Source organism: Pristiophorus japonicus, chromosome 2 (genome assembly GCF_044704955.1).
Source record: "Pristiophorus japonicus isolate sPriJap1 chromosome 2, sPriJap1.hap1, whole genome shotgun sequence".
In the NCBI taxonomy this organism is placed as follows: domain Eukaryota; kingdom Metazoa; phylum Chordata; class Chondrichthyes; family Pristiophoridae; genus Pristiophorus; species Pristiophorus japonicus.
The window spans coordinates 345424241-345444688 of record NC_091978.1 but is presented as its reverse complement, the minus strand read 5'-3'; the positions used below and the strand labels follow the sequence as shown (position 1 = coordinate 345444688).

Below are 20448 nucleotides of genomic sequence, written 5' to 3'. Positions count from 1 at the left end.
CCAAGGCCCTGTACAACTGCAGTAAGACCTCCCTTCTCCTATACTCAAATCCCCTAGTTATGAAGGCCAACGTACCATTTGCCTTCTTCACCGCCTGCTGTACCTGCATGCCAACTTTCAATGACTGATGTACCAGGTCTTGTTGCACCTCCCCTTTTCCTAATCTGCCACCATTCAGATAACATTCTGCCTTCATGTTTTTGCCCCCAAAGTGGATAACCTCACATTTATCCACATTATACTGCATCTACCATGCATTTGCCCACTCACCTAAGCTGTCCAAGTCACCCTGCAGACTCTTAGCGTCCCCCTCACAGCTCACACCGTTACCCAGCTTAGTGTCATCTGCAAACTTGGAGATATCTCCCTCAATTCCCTTATCCAAATCATTAATGTATATTGCAAAGAGCTGGGGTCCCAGCACTGAGCCCTGCAGCACCCCACTAGTCACTGCCTGCCATTCTGAAAAGGACTTGTTTATCCCAACTCTCTGCTTCCTGTCTGCCAACCAGTTCTCTATCCACGTCAGTACATTACCCCTAATACCGTGTGCTTTAATTTTGCACACCAATCTCTTGTGTGGGACCTTGTCAAAAGCCTTTTGAAAGTCCAACTACATCACATCCACTGGGTTCTCCCTTGTCCACTCTACAAGTTACATCCTCAAAAAATTCTAGAAGATTTGTCAAGCATGATTTCTTTTTCATAAATCCATGCTGACTTGGACCGATCCTGTCACCGCTTTCCAAATGTGCTGCTATTTCATCTTTAATAATTGATTCCAACATTTTCCCCACTACTGATGTCAGGCTAACCCGTTTTCTCTCTCCCTCCTTTTTTAAAAAGTGGTGTTACATTAGCTACCCTCCAGTCCATAGGAACTGATCCAGAGTCGATAGAATGTTGGAAAATGATCACCAATGCATCCACTACTTCTAGGGCCACTTCCTTATGTACTCTCAGATGCAGACTATCAAGCCCTAGGGATTTATCGGCCTTCAATCCCATCAATTTCCCTAACACAATTTCCCGCCCAATAAGGATTTCCTTCAGTTCCTCCTTCTCACTAGACCCTCAGTTCCCTAGTATTTCGGGAAGATTATTTGTGTCTTCCTTCATGAAGACAGAACCAAAGTATTTGTTCAACTGGTCTGCCATTTCTTTGTTCCCCATTATAAATTCACCTGAATCTGACTGCAAGGGACCTACGTTTGTCTTCACTAATCTTTTTCTCTTCACATATCTATAGAAGCTTTTGCAGTCAGTTTTTATGTTCCCAGCAAGCTTCTCTCATTCTCTATTTTCCCCCTCCTAATTAAACCCTTTGTCCTCCTCTGCTGAATTCTAAATTTATCCCAGTCCTTAGGTTTGCTGCTTTTTCTGGCCAATTTATATGCCTCTTCCTTGGATTTAATACTATCCTTAATTTCCCTGGTTAGCCACAGTTGAGCCACCTTCCCTTTAAATAGTGCTGGGGGGGGGGGGATTCTTCTGCTGCTGAACACATGTTCAGCTGTATGTGTTTAAGAGAGGACGTTAGCTGCAGCGTGGAGGTAGAAAATTGCAGCGCTGGCATCAAAGCAGCATGCAACGCTGACTGACGACATGATCTGTGTACTCTGCATATTCCGGTGCATGCTCCCAGCACTTGCACAAACGACCTCATCAAAATGGTGTCCGGCGCAACCCACATCAGAAGTATGAGAGAGAGTGGCGCGGACAACATTTTGGACTCAAACCGGCACCCGTAGCGCGTAAAAAACGGGGGCTACGGAGCCGAATTTAGCAGCATTTTTCTTGACACGAAGCTCTCATCAATAAGCAACCTAAATATGAAGTGACCTAATGTCAGCACAAATCAACATCTAAAATGATTTATAAAGGTCTTGCCCTTCCTCAGGATATGATTCAAGCCTGACACAACTTCAGTGTCTGAAGCTGAATGAAGAATCAAAATTAAGAAGAAAATAGTGGATAGAAATGACAAATAAAAATAATGGCAACCAGGAAAGATATAAATCCAGAATCCCACAAAGCCAGTAACTTACACGGACATTTTATAGATCCCATTTTTCAGATTCACAAAGTCCTAATAAAATGTTTGACAAGTTGATTAAAGCCAGCTTAAAGAATGCAAAGCTTCTTTAAAATGCCAGTAAATTTCCACAGTTGAGATGTAGATAAACGTCTTCCACAATTCAGATATGTAAAATATAATGATGCTCTTGCCAACTAACCTAGGTCTACGGTGCACACTAAAAGGTTTAAATATTTAGTCAAAGGATATATATATTTTTTTTTAAATGTTAATTTTGCAGCCTTGGTTTCTCTAATGCTTCATTTAAACATTTCGCTCTCACGCTGTAATTACCCACAGAGAACTATTTTCCTTTTTCCACTCACCAGAAAGTGATTTCCTAGTCCCATTGAAATTGTGTGTTTTTTTAAAACAAGAGTGCCCCACCACCTGCATCCCTGCAAAAGAAAAGGTCATGTGAAGGAAAAGGAAGGTTTTTGTCTGTGGGATGGGGAGAAGAGAGTATTTTCGATATGAAGTACCCTCCTTCAATCTAAATGACAATGCCATGGTTTACTATTTTCCTTCCTATGATGGTCTTCCTCTCAGCAGTGAGCACAAAAGTGGCATCGGCTAGCGAGCCATTAGCAAGCCGTGCCATTGTAAACAATGCTGACTGGCAATTTCTGCTGTCCTGAATGGTAATCAGATGGCATTTGAGCAAGAAAATTTATCAACCAAATGAGGCACTTCCCACTCAGAGGACGCCAAAACAGTTCTATTTCCAGTGAAGATACTTGCTAATGGTTTGTAGCTGATAATGAGTGAGGGAGAAAAATTAAGTGCATTACAAAACTAAGCTTCAACACATCAATGTTTCAGCTTGGAAGATTATATTAATGTTGATAATTTTACTGATGAATGATCTTAATTGCTTTGTGATGTCAAGTGCGTTCTGTGTAGTGAAGCAGGAAGTTACAAAAAGGTTCCCATTCCCCGTTCTGAACATGCGCATGGCTTTCAGCATACCTGCTTCCAACAGGAATCAAAAATTTGACAAGTTGCTGATCAAATATATTGACATATTTTAAATAATTTAATGAGACAAATGACTGGACAAGTGTCGACGATTTTACAGATTAGGTCCATATATTGAATCTCAGTGCACTCATATTTGAACAGTGAAGAAATTAGCTAAAGTTTAATTGCAGTTTTCACCATACCATTCGGGTTGGAAATCGGTGGTTAGTGGTGTGCCACAGGGATCGGTGCTGGGACCACAACTGTTTACAATATACATAGATGACCTGGAAGAGGGGACAGAGTGTACCGTAACAAAATTTGCAGATGACACAAAGATTAGTGGGAAAGCGGGTTGTGTAGAGGACACAGAGAGGCTGCAAAGAGATTTAGATAGGTTAAGCAAATGGGCTAAGGTTTGGCAGATGGAATACAATGTCGGAAAATGTGAGGTTATCCACCTTGGAAAAAAAAACAGTAAAAGGGAATATTATTTGAATGGGGAGAAATTACAACATGCTGCGGTGCAGAGGGACCTGGGGGTCCTTGTGCATGAAACTCTTTTTGGAGTTTATTTGCAAAACAAAAAACATTAAACCGTGCCACCCGACCTGGGTGACACACTCCTTGTGCATGAATCCCAAAAAAAAAGTTAGTTTGCAGGTGCAGCAGGTAATCAGGAAGGCGAATGGAATGTTGGCCTTCATTGCGAGAGGGATGGAGTACAAAAGCAGGGAGGTCCTGCTGCAACTGTACAGGGTATTGGTGAGGCCGCACCTGGAGTACTGCGTACAGTTTTGGTCACCTTACTTAAGGAAGGATATACTAGCCTTGGAGGGCGTACAGAGACGATTCACTAGGCTGATTCCGGCAATGAGGGGGTTACCTTATGATGATAGATTGAGTCTTTACTCGTTGGAGTTCAGAAGGATGAGGGGTGATCTTATAGAAACATTTAAAATAATGAAAGGGATAGACAATATGGAGGCAGAGAGGTTGTTTCCACTGGTCGGGGAGACTAGAACTAGGGGGCAAAGCCTCAAAATACGGGGGAGACAATTTAAAACGGAGTTGAGAAGGAATTTCTTCTCCCAGAGGGTTGTGAATCTGTGGAATTCTCTGCCCAAGGAAGCAGTTGAGGCTAGCTCATTGAATGTATTCAAATCACAGATAGATAGATTTTTAACCAATAAGGGAATTAAGGGTTATGGGGAGAGGGCGGGTAAGCGGAGCTGAGTCCACGGCCAGATCAGCCATGATCTCTTTGAATGGCGGAGCAGGCTCGAGGGGCTAGATGGCCTACTCCTGTTCCTAATTCTTATGTTCTTATGTTCTTATACGTATTATGTGATACTGCAGTATTTAAGTGTGTGCTATTTAGCTGTTGCACAGCAGACCATTTGGTGCAGGGAAGGCAGATACAATTTTTCTTTGGCTCACATCCTATTCATTTTCATACGGACTTTCAAACTATAAAACATCACTGGAGTCTTGTTCTGGAAAGAGGCTTAATCCAATGGTCACTAGTTCTGTTTCTGTAGAACAGATTAAACTAAACTTCTTAACTGATCTAGCTTCTTCTAACAGAACAGCAGCTATCAATGGGACCATAAAGGGGGAGAGGAAAAAAAGTGGCAGCACGACAGAAGCTAATAGTTATCACTTTGTCACACATGTAAAAAATGGGAACATCACCCTGAATATGAAAATATTGTCCTGTGTGTTACAGGATAAGTACTGCATAAGCACACACAACATAAATGCTAAGCGTTACAGAAAAAGTTATTTGCATAATTTCATTGGACATTAAATAGAATGCAATCGTTTGTATCATAGTAATACATTGAAGTTACAATACCGAAGCACGCTACTCGGCCAAAGCAGTCCATTTAACCAGTCCAGTTTACCTTCCTACTTGAGCAAATAGGAGGTAATTATATTTGTCTGCCCTGTTCTGATATCCCTTTATTCCCTATTCCTTCAACCACCTATCCAACCTAATCTTGAACATCGACATAGTTCAACTGCAATCACTAAATGGAATTTCAGTCTCACAACTTTTTGTGTAAAGACGTTTCTCCTGCTCTCGGTTCTTATGAAAAATACTAGAAGTTGGCTACTATCCACTCTGCCCCATCCTTCCATAATTTTAAAACACTTTTATCATAGTGCTCTGTAATCTGCGTTGGGTTTTTTTTACACCTTTTTAAAAAATGTACTCGTTCACGGGATGTGGATGTCGCTGGCAAGGCCGGCATTTATTGCCCATCCTGAATTGCCCTTGAGAAGGTGGTGGTGAGCCGCTGCTTTGAACTACTGCAGTCTATGTGGTGAAGGTACTCCATCCACAGTGCTGACTTTGTTGCTAGGCCATTTCAGAAGGGCAGTTAATAGTCAACCACATTGCTGTTGGTCTGGAGTCACAAAGGCCAGACTGGGTAAGGACGGCAGATTTCCTTTCCTAAAGGATATTAGTGAACCAGTTGGGTTTTTCCAACAATCCGATGAGATCATGGTCATCATTAGTGACACTGGCTTTTTAATTCCATCAATCGGAGATGCTGTCTTTAATATTCTGGAAACCTGGAGCCATCCCCTCCTCTCCCTCCCCCTCCCCCCCCCCCCACAAATCCTTCTGCTATTCCACAGCACCAAACCTACTTCGAGTCAAAATATAAATGCTGTTCATTTTTTTAAATCAAAATGCATCACCAGACACTCACTGACATTGAATTCCACCCGCTATCTACTTCCAACCACTCTGGAAAACATATTAAATCCTACTCTGTTTTCTCCCATTTAACCAATTTTCAATCCTGTTTGCTATCATTCCCTAATTTCATACACTTTAATCTTTAATAATCTTCCATGTGGTACCTTGCCAAAGGCTTTCCTAAAGTCTATAAATTATAGCCACTGCATTTCCCCCATTTATTGGCAGCTGTGGCTCAGTGGGTAGCACACTCGCCTCAGAGTCAGAAGGTTGTGGGTTCAAGTCCTACTCCAAGGACTCGAGTACAAAAATAATCTAGGCTGACACTCCAGTGCAGTGCTGAGGGAGTGCTGAACTGTCGGAGGTGCCACTTTCAGGTGAGATGTTAAACCGAGGCCCCATCTGCCCTCTCAGGTGGATGGAAAAGATCCTGTGGCACTATTTCGAAGAGCAGGGGAGTTATCCCGGCCAATATTTCTCTCTCAATCAATATCATTAAAAACAGATTATCTGGTCATTATCACATTGCTGTTTGTGGGAGCTTGCTCTGTGCAATTTGGCTGCCACATTACAAATGTGACTACACTCCTAAAGTACTTCATTGACTAAAGCGCTTTGAGATGTCTGGTGGTCGTGAAAAGCGCTATATAAATGCAAGTCTTTTTTTCCTTTCATTTACTATTCCTCAGAGAAGTTCATTAGGTTTGTCAAGCACGATTGTCCCTTTTGAAATCTGTGCTGGCTGCTTCTAACTATGTTCTCGTTATTGAGATATGTGGTAATTTCATCCTTAATTATAGACTCTAAAATGTTCCCTACCACAGATGTTGAGCTAACTGGCCTGTAATTAACCAAATTAGATCTGTCTCCCTTTCTTAAAAAAGATAGTACATTGGCTATTCTCAGGTCCTCAGCACACATCCATAATCAATAATGCTGATATATAATTTCTAGGGCCTCGACAATTTTGCTGCCGCAACTCCCTCAGAATCCCGGGATATATCCAGTCAGGCCCTGGTACTTTGTTTTCCTTTAGCTTAACTAACTTAATCTTCCTTTAACCCATTTTAATACCACTCATCACACTTTCAACCACTTCAGGATTCCCCTCCTCTTCAATATTCGTCTCCTTAGTAAAAACAGATGTGAAGTACTTATTAAATACCACTGCCATATTTTGATCATCATCTACAAATTGACAATGTTCTCCTCTCCAGTGTTCTACTTCGCTCTCAACAGTTTTCTTTTCATCACCACTGGATGAAGCAGATTCAGGAATTAGTTTATTAAGGTATGGTGCAGAAGGTCCATTTCAGGACAGTTCATCGTCATGTGTGGAAGAGAACACCAGTTATTCTGTGGTGAACTGAAATTGAATATTCATCTTTGAAGCTCTATTTCAGCTGACCAACACAGCCCATGGTTAGGATTTAAAGTCTTACAACTCTGGTTTTGTTTTGTACAGCCCCAATCACTACTCACCCTCAACCATTAGATTCCAGCAAGCTTCAAGCTTTCTCTGGCCCCAGTGATTCAGGTCTGAGGCTGAAAATGTTAACTTCATTACACTCTAGCTTAAGTCTTCCCATAAACTGACAGTGTCAGCTGTGGCTCAGTGGGTAGCACACTCGCCTCTAATCAGAAGGTTGTGGGTTCAAGACCCAGTCCAGAAGCTTGAGCACATAAATCTAGGCTGACACTAGTGCAGTACTGAGGGAGTGCTGCACTGTCGAAGGTACTGTCTTTCAGATGAGACGTTAAATCAAAGCCCCATCTGCTCTCTCAAGTGGACGTAAAAAATCCCACAGCACTATTTCGAAGAAAAGCAGAGGAGTTACCCCAGTGTCCTGGACAATATTTATCCCTCAATCAACATAACAAAACCAGATTATCTGGTCATTATCACATTACTGTTTGTGGGAGTTTGCTGTGCGCAAGTTGGCTGCTGCGTTTCCCACATTACAGCAGTGACCACACTCCAAAAGTACTTCATTGGCTGTAAAGCGCTTTGAGACATCCGGTGGTCGTGAAAGGCACTATATAAATCCAAGTCTTTCTTTCGTTCTAAGTATCAGTTCAAAAAATTACAATTAAAACAAATGGAAACATTATAGGATTTAAGGCAGTGTCCCTTCTGTTCTGCACAGAGAATCAATTTATATAAATCTGAACATCTATGTTTAGAGTAACTGGCCTTAAGTCATCTCTCAAAAACTTGCATGGACAAACAATGTAACTTTAATTGCAAGTTTTAATCCTGATTTACACCACAAAATTCACATCCAAGAATCAAAGTGGTATGGACTTCCATCTTGTATAAGAGACAATCAATTAATCCATGCCATGTGGATATATATGAAATGAAAATTACAACTGTTTCAGATCTGTAGATTTCAATTTTCTTTCATACTTTTCAACTGTAAATAATCACATAAAACAACAACAACTTGTGTTTTATAAATATATAGCGCCTTTAACGTAGTGAAAGGTACTTCACAGGAGTATTATGGGATAAAACAATTTGACACCGAGCTACATTAGTAAAAATTAGCGCAGATGACCAAAAACTTAGTCAAAGAAGTAGGTTTTAAGGAGCATCTTGAAGGAGGAAAAAAGAGGTAGTGGTTTCGGCAGGGAGTTCCAGAGTTTGAGAGATGTGGTATTGAGGTGGAGCTGGGTGTCATCAGCGTACATGTGGAAACTGATGCTGTGTTTTTGGATGATGTCGCCAAGGGGCAACATGTTGATGAGAAATAGGAGGGGACTAAGGATAGATCCTTGGGGGACACCAGAGGTAATGATGCGGGGGCAGGAAGAAAAGCCGTTGCAGGTGATTCTCTGGCTATGATTAGACAGTTAAGAATGGAACCAGGCGAGTGCAGTCCAACCCAGCTGGACAACGGTGGAGAGGGGTTGGAGAAGGATAGAGTGGTCAACCGTGTCAAAAGCTGCAGACAATTCAAGAAGGACGAGAAGGGATAGTTTGCCTTTGCCACAGTCACAAAGGATGTCATTTGTGACTTTGATGGAGCCGTTTTGATACTGTGGCAGGCGCGGAATCCGGATTGGAGAGATTCAAACATGGATTTGCGGGAAAGATGGGCATGGATTTGGGAGGCGACAACACGTTCAAGGACTTGAGAGGAAAGGAAGGTTGGAGATGGTTGTTTGCAAGAATGGAGGGGTCGAGGGTTGCTTTTTTGAGAGGGGTGATGATAGCAGATTTGAGGGCGAGGGGACAGTACCTGAGGAGAGAGAACCGGTAACAAAGGTCAGCTAACATGGGAGTCAGATAAAGAAGTTGGGTGGTCAGCAGTTTGGTGGGAATAAGGTCAAGGGAGCAGGAAGTGGGTCTCATGGACAGGATGAGCTCGGAAAGGTCATGAGGGGAGATCGGAGAGAAGCCAAAGAAAGATGTGAAGTCAGGGCTCGGTCAGGGGCGGGGGAGTCCTTCGAGGAAGTTTGGCCCGGTGAGCTAGGGGAAGAACAGAAAGAGGCAGTGGCGGACGAACGGATGGCCTCAATCTTAAGAGACAAAGAAGTCCATGAGCTCCTCACATTGTCGGAGCCAAGGGTGGAGACTGGGGAGAGGGTTTTAAAATGGTGCTTAGCAGTGGAGAATAGAAGCTGGGGTTTATCTTCACATTCTAGAATGATTCTAGAATAGTGAGCAGACGAGTGCAGGACTCGATCGTGCTTTACGTGGTCCAGCTAGATCTGACAGTGAATGGCTAAACCTGTTGTCCGCCATATCCGTTCAAGTTTGCGTCCCTTGGACTTAAGGGAGCAAAGATCAGGGCTGTACCGGGGGAACGGCCAGGGTGAGAGAGAGTTATTACTTTAACAAGGACTAGGGCATCAAAGGTGGTGGTGAGGATGTGATTGAGCAAATCGGTAGCTGCAGAAATATCATGGTGAATGGAGGGTCAAAGGCTGAACAGCTGGGAGTTCATAGTGAAGTTGTAAGAAAGTCGGGAGAGTTTATTCCAGGGGCGGACACAAAAGGAGGTAGGGTTGGGGGAGGGGGGGATGTGGGTGGAGAGCGATAAGCGGAAGTGGTCAGAAATGGCCTTATCCGGGAGTAGCGAGGTCACGAGACCTGGCAAGGTCAAAGGGGTGTCCGTTAATACGGATTGGTGAGTTTACATGGAGGGAGAGATTAAAGGAGGATAGGAGAGTAGTGAACTCAGAAGAGAGAGAGCGATGAATTGAGATGGAGATTGATATCACCGAGGAGGAGAAGTCGTTCGGTGCAGAGGCAGAATGGAGGAAAATAGTGAAGAAATATCGGTAATAACAGTTTATGGTATTTGGGTGGGTGGTAGAGAATGAGAATTTTAAATGAGCGGTGAGAGGGGTGGAATAAGGTGTTATGCTCAAAGGAGGAGAAAGTGTCGGAGGAGTCGGGGGACAGACCAAGGTGTGATTTGCTGATGAGAGCCACACCACCACCACGCAGTCCGAGCGGGGCAAGTGGTGGAAGGTATCGTCAGGCGGGGAGGCTTCATTTAAGGGCAAGGTGCCATCGCCCTTCAACCAGGTTTCCGTCAGGGTCATGATGTTGATGCCATCATCCACGATACGCTCATGGATGGGAAGGGCCTCGTTCACAAGCGAACGGACATTCTGGAGGGTCGGTGATGGCTGCCCTACTGCCTGCATCCACAGGGTCAGCGCTAGGGGGCGAGGGCGGGTGAGTTGGACGGGGAGGAGATTGGCAAGATTAGCTCCCCAGTGGGTGCGCTGGGCGGGAAGGTCGGCGAGAGAGTAGAATGGGGCAGTTGGGGTTGCTGCTCGTAAGGAGGGAGCGATGAGTGCCTCGATGGGCCCTTCGTAGGATGAGAGGGAGTCAAGCCTAAGGCGGCGGCAGGTGAGCAGAAAGTTTGAAGAATAATGAAGGATTGGTGTCGGGATTTAGGAGACAGACTTTCTGAGAGAGGAGAGATGAAAGGAGGCATGGTGACAGGGGACAACGGACAGGGAGGGATAAAGAGAAAATGAAAGAGGGGGCAAAAGTGGAAAAGTATTGACTGGCTCGGGTCCGGAACGGTAGCCAAAGTGCGCACGCAATTGGACGGGGAAAACTCGGGTTATGTAGGCCTGTTTACACCTCCTACATAATCCCTCGCTTGCAGCCGTGTAGTCACCTGGGAAAGGCACAAAACCAGAAAAAAAAACACAAGTTTCGAATGGATCAAAAAAAGCGACACCCAGTACATTCGGCACCTGAATGTTACAATAAAATGTTACAATATATGTAATACGCCAACTGACAGCCAACAGGTGCAGACCTAAATGGAACAAGCTGACAAATCCAACAAAAACTGTTCTTCTGTTCAAGTGATTGTCCCTCCACAGGTTCAGTGAACATAGGCACCGTAACCCTGGTCTGCTGATTCCCAGGTTTACAGGATCAGGGCACCTCGATGTGTAGTTCCCTCTCTCTCTCTCCCTCGGCAAGTAGCAAGATGAAAGTTCTCTTCAACTCTTGCCTCTCCAAAGCTTTTTTTTTAAAAAATGAGTCAAAAACAAAGGCTACTGGCCAGGTCAGCTGGTTGTAGGCAAGCTTAGATACCCTCTTCCACCAATGTACTCAATGTTTTATCACCTATACTATGCCTATTACTATAACAGAAATGAGTGTGGATTGCCTTTTATGAATCCAGTTCAGCTTGTCGCACCGATCTAATCGCTCCCCGGGCTCCTTCAGCCGGCGCTCCATCTGACCAGACGGCTGAAATCTGAAAACTGTTCAGTTATAAAAAAACAGCCTGGTGGGGATTTCCGTTAACAGACAGGTGCTGCACACAAGCACGGTTCCAAGATCACTTTCTTGCGACCGATCAGGCAAAAAAACGTCGTGCAACTCGACACACACACACACACACACAAAGACTAAAAAAATTAAGATCCACCTTCGGATAGGAAATGTTGCTTACTGTTTTCTTCAAAGGCTCTCCTCTACAGACCATCAGTTTACCTGCAGACTTGCAGTTGGCACTGCAACAAGCTTGGTGGGTCTGGTTTCGGCCGGTGTCCGTGGCGGGTCCCAACCCCGCTGCTGGCAGGTTATCAATTAATTTTCATCAGCAGTTTAGCAAACCTCAGGTGCTCCTGGCCAGGAACAATGCTCATTGGGAACACCCACAGCCGAAAAGGGACAAAGCCTCTCCAGCACAATGGGTATTAAGACCGGAATTTTTACGTTTTTGACCCGCTCAGACCTCCACCTGATCACAGACCATGTTTTAAAATTCTCTCCGTCCCCTTACCCCTCGCTCTGTTTTATATTCAAATTCGGTATTGTATCCCACCTCTATTTGCAATGCTTCTAATAAATCAAGGCATGAATAGAGATACTGTCAGTAGTTAAGGAATTTATATAAATACATTGTAAATTAAATTATAAATGTTTCCTATGGTTTCTTATAATTAAATTAGATTTTTTTTTAAAGTTTGTTCTTTTATATTCAGAAGACATTAAAACCATATGGGCTACATATATTTAAATTGATCATACTGACCGAGAACCAATTAACCAGTACAGGCGTGGCTTTAATAAGTGGAAAGCTGAGAAGTACGATTGTATTTCTAACTCTTACAATACAGGTACACTAACAATAATGCAAAAATAAATCTGCTACAGATTAAACCTATGGTTGAGACCATGGAGGGCAATTATCTCACCTCTATTATTTTCTCATGTGTAATCTCCAGCTGGGAAACCAACTCCTGGGAGTGCTGTTTCTGTCGGCTTAGCTCAGTCCTGTCAGCAAAGGGGAAGAAAGACTGAAGATGTACTTCATTTGGGAGCTTATTTATTTGAGAAATGTTATTATTTTCAGCATGTTCAGATTACTATTTGGGGTTACAATGAATACCCACAGTACGTGAAAAGAGTCAAGTAAAATCATTTGAAATGTTCCAACTTCTCACAGACAAGAAAAAAAATAAAATTGGCCCAATGGCTGGAGCACCATTTTTATTTTCAGCATATGTAATACATCAAGAAAGTAAAGTTCAGACTTCCAGTAACTTCAGCGTTTTCAGTATGCTCTTTATTTTACTATAAAGATTCAATACTAAAGATTTTTCAACAAAAACTAAACCTTCAACTTATTTTTTTTTTTTAAAAAGACAGTTAAATTAAGAGAAGACACAGAAGCAATGTTTCCCAATACAATTCCATTGTAAAAAGTGCAAAAGGGAGGTTTTCTAAATTCAAGACTGAATCTCAATTCAAAAGTACACTTAGCAAGGGAACTGCTCGTGGCCCGGAATCGTCTGGCCTGGAGACTAAATCAGCGCGTTAATTCAGAGTTTTAAGTAAATTTGGTAGCTGTTCTGATTGCATGCTATTATATTTGACAAATAGATGGGCGAGTGTTGGAGTACAATATTGAGGTTATATTCCACATTGCAAGCAAGATTCCATTAAGACGTAGGCATGAAAGAATGGATATTGTAGTGTGCAAATTATACCAAATTAAGAGGCACAGCAAACTGTGGGGAAGAATGCAGGGGATAGACACGTTAGCAGAGTGGGTAGATAAGTGCCAAATGTAGTTCAAAGCAAAGAACTGTGATGTAGTAAATTTGGGGGAAAGGAAGTGACCAATAAGATTCCTAGCAGAGAGCAGGATCAGAAAGATCTAAATGTCCAGTTACATGGATCTTTATGAGTGGGAGTGCAGGTGAAAAGGCCATTCAAAACAAATGTGATTCCAGGTTTTATATGGAGGGACACTGAATACAAAAGCAAGGATATGAATATTAAATTTGTAGAAGAAATTGGTTATGTCACAGTTGGAGCAATGCACATTTCTGGGCACCCCATTAGAAAAAGAATATTGGAGTTGTGGAATCAGAATTAAAGTTATGGCTTGAGTCTGTGTCCGAGGGTGCAGCCCACTCCAAGCTCTGCTCAGCTGGACACAGATGCTGTAACCCTGGGGGCTGTCAATGAAAAGGATAATCATTGGGGAGCACCGGAAAATGTGAGATGCACTAACAGGCTTTCCAAGCACAGAGAGAATGGAGCAGTCCGCTTCAAGCATGAGTGGATTGGTGTCGCATGGCACTGTGACAATATCTTCTTGTATGGATGGAGTGACCAACATCAATTGCGACAATGAACTGAGTCCATGCACACCTTGACCACGGCCGTGCACACTCTAGCTGCCAACATGTCTGGCGCCTTATATAGGATGACATACCTTAACCTTACAGCACCTCACTGATCTGCACCAAGCTGCTCTCCAGCAGTGGCAGCAGTGAAATGCAGCAGGGCCATGAGAGGGATAAAGGCAAAAGGGGGCATGGAAATGGGGACTTCACGCAAAGTGCTTGAACTTCTCACCCTTTGCCCACCCACCCTCCCTCAGTACCCAACTTGCTGCCTCAACTCCCGATGGCTGAGCCTGCCACTGCATGGGTGTAGCAGTCTATGGCAGGCCTTCACCGGCTCCAAACCCAGATGTCAACAGCCAAGAGCATCCAGAGTGGGCGCTGCATATGGCTCGGACATCAGTCCAGTACTGATATCTAACTGAACCTTGCATTAATAAAGACATCCCTGCCATCCCAGGCTGCAATGTGAGCAGCTGGTGCTGTATTGATATCGTGACCTTCCTCCTCCTCTGATTCGTCTGCAGACGATGTGCACTCTGTGCCTTGTTCGTCTTGCAGCTCCATACCTCGCTGCTGAGCAATGTTGTTCAGAGCATAGCACATCACGACCATTCTGGACACCCTGGCTGGCGCGTACTGAAGGGTGCCTCTAGATCTATTCAGGCACCTGAAGCGCATCTTGGGCATGCCAATGGCACGCTCAATAACCCATCTGATGGTCATCTGGCTTTCATTGTAGCGCTTTTGGGCTTCATTGCTCGGGTTTCTCTCGGGTGCCATTGACTCCTAGCAGCCACCACTTAAGTCTGCTTCCAAAGACATGAGAGAGCTTGGACTGCTGCAGGATGAAAGCATCATGGCAGCTCCCCGGGAACCTTGCACACACCTACATTAATATCTTTTAGTAGTTGCACGGCAGCTTCACATTGATGGAGTGGAAGCCCTTGTGGTTTACAAATACGCCTGGTTGATCTGGTGCCGTGTGGGTTGCCACGTGTGTTTAGTCGATGATGCCATGCACCTATGAGAAGTCAGCCAGAGACGCAAACCCAAGCACCCGCTCATTCTGACTGGCATCATCACAGGCAAGGTTCACATAATTGCCCTGGCAAGCAACCCTACAATATATTGTACTGTATAGTGTCCGAGTGCTGGGTCAGTTTATAGATGCTGAGTCAGGTTCTGGTTGCAGAAAAAGATTATCGGTGCTTGTTTAGTTGATAGATGCTGGTTTAGTTTCTGGTTGCGAGTTTAGTTTATTGGTGCTGGATTAGTTTATAGATGCTGGGTCAGCTTATTGGTGTTGGTTTACTTTATAGATGTTGGGTCAGTTGATTCGTGCTGGTTTAGTTTATAGATGCTGAAGGTTAAATAAGCAGAGTGCACAGCTTTAAGGTGAGTGGTAATATAACCGGAGGGGACTTGAGAACAAACTTTTTATTCTGCAAATGATTGGTTAGGAGTTGGAAAGCATGCCTGTTAGGCTGGCAGATACATATTCAATAGTAGCATTCAAAAGGGAAGTGAATAAATACTTGAAGGAGAGAAAATTACAGAGATATGGGGAAAGAAACCAGAGACTGGGAATAACTTGATTGCTCTTTGAAAGAGCCAGCACAAATTCAATGGAATGGCCTCCTTTTGTGCTGTTCTATTCTATAATTCTATAAGCCACCACCTTTATGTATTTGTGTGCTGCCGACTGAGATCCTGAATGTCTCCGGCAGAGCCCAGGAAGGATCTAGAGACAAAAAGGTTGAGGGCGGTGGTCTCTTACACAACCACTGGTAACATGTGGCCACCAGGTCTAGCAGGGAGCAGACCTTCCTCTAGAAGATTGCAGATGTCTGCCACCACCTGATATGACATCCTGAGCCTTCGGAAGCACTGCTGTTCTGACAGGTCATGGAACCTCCGCCTCTGCTTTCACACCCTGTGTCGCAGGTAGTGCCTCCTGCGAGCTGCACCCCTCTCTGCTGTCCAGCTGCAAGCCTGTCAACGGCAAGCTGCTGCTGCTCATATTGCTTCTCGTCCGAGGTCTAAACTAAGGCAGCTAAGATGCGACCCATCTGATGTGATTCAGAAAACCTCCAAAGTGTAGAAAGTAAACTCTCCTACTGGTAGGTAAGAAAGCAGCCCATGAGTACTGAGTATTTATTGCATTATTTCTATGAGATTAATGCATCCCCCCCCACCAATTGCCAATTTCACGAGCAAGTTTCAGTAATCCTGGGAAATCTGTTAAATTTAAATGTCTGCTAAAATATTGCTGCAATTGAGTGACTAGCGTAATTAAAAAGGTAACCCACCTCATAACCAGCCTAATGCGCCCGAGTTAAACGCGGAAGTCGGCAGGTTGGAGTTGGCTTCCCAACGCGCCAATTTTTGCTGACTTTAATCCCCCACCACTCCTTCATGTTAAATTCTCCCCATAGTCTCAAATTTATGTTACAAAATTATTTAAACATGCAAGTATTGAAAACTTGCAAAATAATAGTACACAAAATGCAGATTATTAAAATGTAAGAGAGATTTGTTCACATTGATTACTTAACGGTCACAATCCCCATTTCTGCAAAAGATATTTGTTTTAAATTTACCTAAAGGCCCTAAGATAGTAAAGTTCACTTACTTCAGGTTGTTTTGTTTAGTCTCAAAGGCTTCAGTTAGTTTCCTGACTTCATCTCTCCACCGACTGGCTGCTTTCTGCTGTGCCGTTAATAAACGTTTCAGCTCACTAGTTGAATTCCGACTGGTATCCTCCAGTTCCCTTAGCTGGATTTCAAATCCATGTTCCTTCAGGGAGAACTCATGTTCCAGGGTTGCTACCTAAATGAAACAAAGCATAGGGACTGTTAATAAGATTTGCACTAATTCTTTTTGTATGCAGATGTCTTACCATGCGCAAAATTTATTTCTATACTGTATTTGTTATGTACGAATGAAGAGTCTGACCAGATACTGTGAGCTCAAAGCAAAGTGTGACCGTAGTCTTTTATTACAGGTCTCCAGAGTGCCTCTCCAGCCTGTGAGGCCTCCTTAAATACAGGTGCTCCCAAGAGATTGTGGGATCCCTTGGGACTCCAAGGGATGAGCCCTCTGGTGGTCACACAAGGTATTTACAGGTTTACATATATAACACTGCCCCCCCCCCCCACCCCAAAGTCAACAATGTAACTATTTACAAGGTGAGTCGATCTGGGGCCTTTCTTTCCCTGGATGATCATCTTGGTGCAACTGCTGGTTTTGGTGAGTCTTTTCTTGGGCCCTCACTGGGCTGTTGTGCGGTTGGCCTTGCTGGGCTGCCTGGTGTGATGAGTCCTGCTGGGCTGCTGCGGGTGATGGGTTCTGCTTCGTGGTCAACCGCTGTGTCGGTTGCCACTGGTGTGTGTGTTGGGGGGTCAAAAAAGGTAGGATTTAATGTGGGTTGCTCAGGATAGTCCGTGAATCTGTATTTGGTTTGGTCCAAGTGTTTCCTGTAGATGAGTCCATTTGAAAGTTTGACCCGAAACACCCTACCCACCTCTTTGGCCACAACTGTGCCGGGAAGCCACTTGGGACCTTGTCCATAGTTCAATACAAATACAGGATCATTAATTTCAATTTCTCGTGACACATTTACGCTATCATGATATGTACTTTGTTGAAGCCACCTGCTCTCTACCTGTTCATGTTGACCAAGGTGGACTAACAAAAGCCTCGTCTTAAGTGCCCTTTTCATGAGCAGTTCAGCAGGTGGAATCCCAGTGAGCGAGTGGGGTCTCGAGCGGTAACTAAGCAGGACTCGGGATAGGCGAATCTGCAGTGAGCCTTCAGTTACCCTCTTCAAGCTCTGCTTGATTGTTTGCACTGCTCTCTCTGCCTGGCCATTGGATGCTAGTTTGAACGGGGCAGATGCAACATGTTTGATCCCATTGCGGGTCATGAACTCTTTGAACTCGGCACTGGTGAAACACGGCCCGTTGTCGTTCACAAGGACATCAGGCAGGCCATGCGTGGCAAACATGGCCCGCAGGCTTTCAGTGGTGGCAGCGGACGTGTTTGCCAACATTATCTCACATTCAATCCATTTGGGGTAAGCATCTACAATCACTAGGAACATTTTACCCAAGAACGGGCCTGCATTGTCGACATGGACCCCAGACCACGGTTTGGAGGGCCAAGACCATAAACTTAATGGCGCCTCCCTGGGTGCATTGCTTAACTGTGTACATGTGTTACATTTGTGCACGCAGGAGTCTAAGTCCGCATCAATACCGGGCCACCAAACGTGGGATCTGGCTATCGCTTTCATCATTACAATGCCTGGGTGAGTACTGTGGAAATCACTAATAAAAGTGTCCCTGCCCTTTTTGGGTACCACTACTCGATTACCCCACAGAAGGTAGTCTGCCTGTATCGACATTTCATCTTTGTGCTGCTGGTACGGCTTTATCTCTTCCTGCATTTCTAATGGGACATTGGACCAGCTCCCATGAAGCACACAGTTTTTTTTACTAAGGACAGTAAGGGGTCCTGGCTTGTCCAGGTTCTAGTCTGTCGGGTGTTAACGGGTGATTGCTCACTCTCGAGTGCTTCCATTACCATGACTAAATCTGCGGGCTGTGCCATTTCCACCCCCGTGGTGGGTAATGGCAGCCTACTGAGAGCATCGGCACAGTTTTCTGTGCCTGGCCTGTGGCGGATGGCGTAGTTGTATGCAGATAACGTGAGCACCCATCTCTGGATGCGGGCCGATGCATTCATATTTATCCCCTTACTTTCAGAAAAGAGGGATATCAATGGCTTACGGTCAGTTTCCAATTCAAATTTGAGCCCAAACAGATATTGATACATTTTCTTTACCCCATAAACACACGCTAATGCTTCTTTTTCAATCATGTTATAGGCCCTTTCAGCCTTAGACAGACTTCTAGATGCATAAGCAACCGGTTGCAATTTACCAGGTTCATTAGCTTGTTGCAATACACACCCGTATGACGACACATCACATGCTAGTACCAAACACTTACATGGATCATACAACACAAGCAATTTGTTTGAGCATAAGTTTTCTAGCTTTTACAAAGGCATTTTCTTGGTTTTTAGCCCACACCCATTCGTCTCCTTTACACAGTAAGGCGTGCAGTGGTTCTAACAGTGTGCTGAGACCCAGTAAGAAGTTACCAAAGTAGTTCAGGAGTCCTAGAAACGACCGCAGCTCCGTCACGTCCTGTGGCCTCGGTGCGTTCTCGATTGCCTCTGTCTTCGAATCGGTGGGCCTGATGCTGTCTGCCGTGATTCTTCTCCCCAGGAACTCCACTTCAGGCGCCAGGAAAACGCACCTCGATCGTTTTAACCTGAGCCCCACGCGGTTGAGCCGGGGAAGAACCTCCTCCAGGTTCTGCAGATGCTCGACTGTGTCCGACCTGTAATCAAGATGTCATCATGGAAGACCACGGTGCGCGGGACCGACTTCAGTAAGCTTTCCAAGTTTCTCTGGAATATTGCCGCGGCTGATCGAATCCCAAATGGGCATCTGTTGTAAATGAAGCGACCTTTGTGTGTGTTGATGCAGGTGAGGCCCTTCGATGATTCCTCCAGCTCCTGCGTCCAGCTTAGTGAACATCTTTCGTCCCGCCAGCGTCGCAAAAAGGTCGTCTGCCTTTGGTAGTGGGTATTGATCCTACAGGGAGAAACGATTGATAGTTACTTTGTAATCACCACAGATTCTGACGGTGCCATCTCCCTTGAGGACTGGAAAAATCGGACTGGCCCACTGGTTGAATTCGATCGGCGAAATGATGGCCTCTCGTTGCAGCCGGTCCAGCTCGATCTCCACCCTCTCTCTCATCAAGTACAGTACTGCTCTCGCGCCCCTGGAATTAGGTGGATCTGCACTTTTGCTCCTTGTAACTTCCCGATGCCTGGTTCGATCAGCGAAGTGAACTTGTTTAAGACCTGGGCACACGAAGTGTCGTCGATGGGCGAGAGCGCTCAGACGTCGTCCTCGTTCTAGCGTATCTTTCCCAGCCAGCTCCTGCCGAGCAGTGTGGGACCATTGCCTGGTGCCACCCAGAGTGGTAATTTGTGCACCGCTCCATCGTAGGAGACCTTTACTGCCGATTACACGAATCAGTTCCTTTGTGTAAGTTCTCAGTTTAGTGCGAATGGGAGTCAGGACTGGCCTTGAGGCCTTGGTGCACCACAATTTATCGAAAGTCTTTTTGCTCATAATGGACTGGCTCCCGCCCGTGTCCAGCTCCATTGACACCGGGAGTCTATTTAATTCAACCTTCAGCATTATCGGGGGACACTTTGTGGTAAATGTGTGCATCCCATATACCTCTGCCTCCTCGGTCTGAGGCTCTGGTTCGTCGTGATCCGCCGTGGATCTGTCCTCCTCTGCAACATGGTGGTTTGCAGGATTAGCAGGGTTTGCAGCTTGCCTGCACATGTGTTGGAAATGTCCCATTGTTCCACAGCCCTTGCAAACATATCCTTTGAAGCGGCATGAATGGAAACGATGATCACCCCTGCAGCGCCAACAAGGTGTTAATGGTCTAACATTCATCACCCTTGATGGTGG

General features: G+C 44.7%; 1 protein-coding gene across 7 annotated transcripts in view; it reads right to left on the bottom strand.

Annotated features, from left to right (window-relative positions):
* sclt1 (sodium channel and clathrin linker 1) overlaps window positions 1–20448 on the bottom strand; it is a 111899-nt gene that overhangs the window by 12524 nt on the left and 78927 nt on the right. For all 7 annotated transcript variants that reach the window (XM_070872185.1, XM_070872186.1, XM_070872187.1 and 4 more), the window contains 2 exons: window positions 16513–16709; window positions 12438–12516 (listed from right to left, as the gene is read on the bottom strand). In XM_070872185.1, coding sequence (XP_070728286.1) covers window positions 12438–12516; window positions 16513–16709 — 276 coding nt within the window. The remainder of the gene's footprint in view (window positions 1–12437; window positions 12517–16512; window positions 16710–20448) is intronic.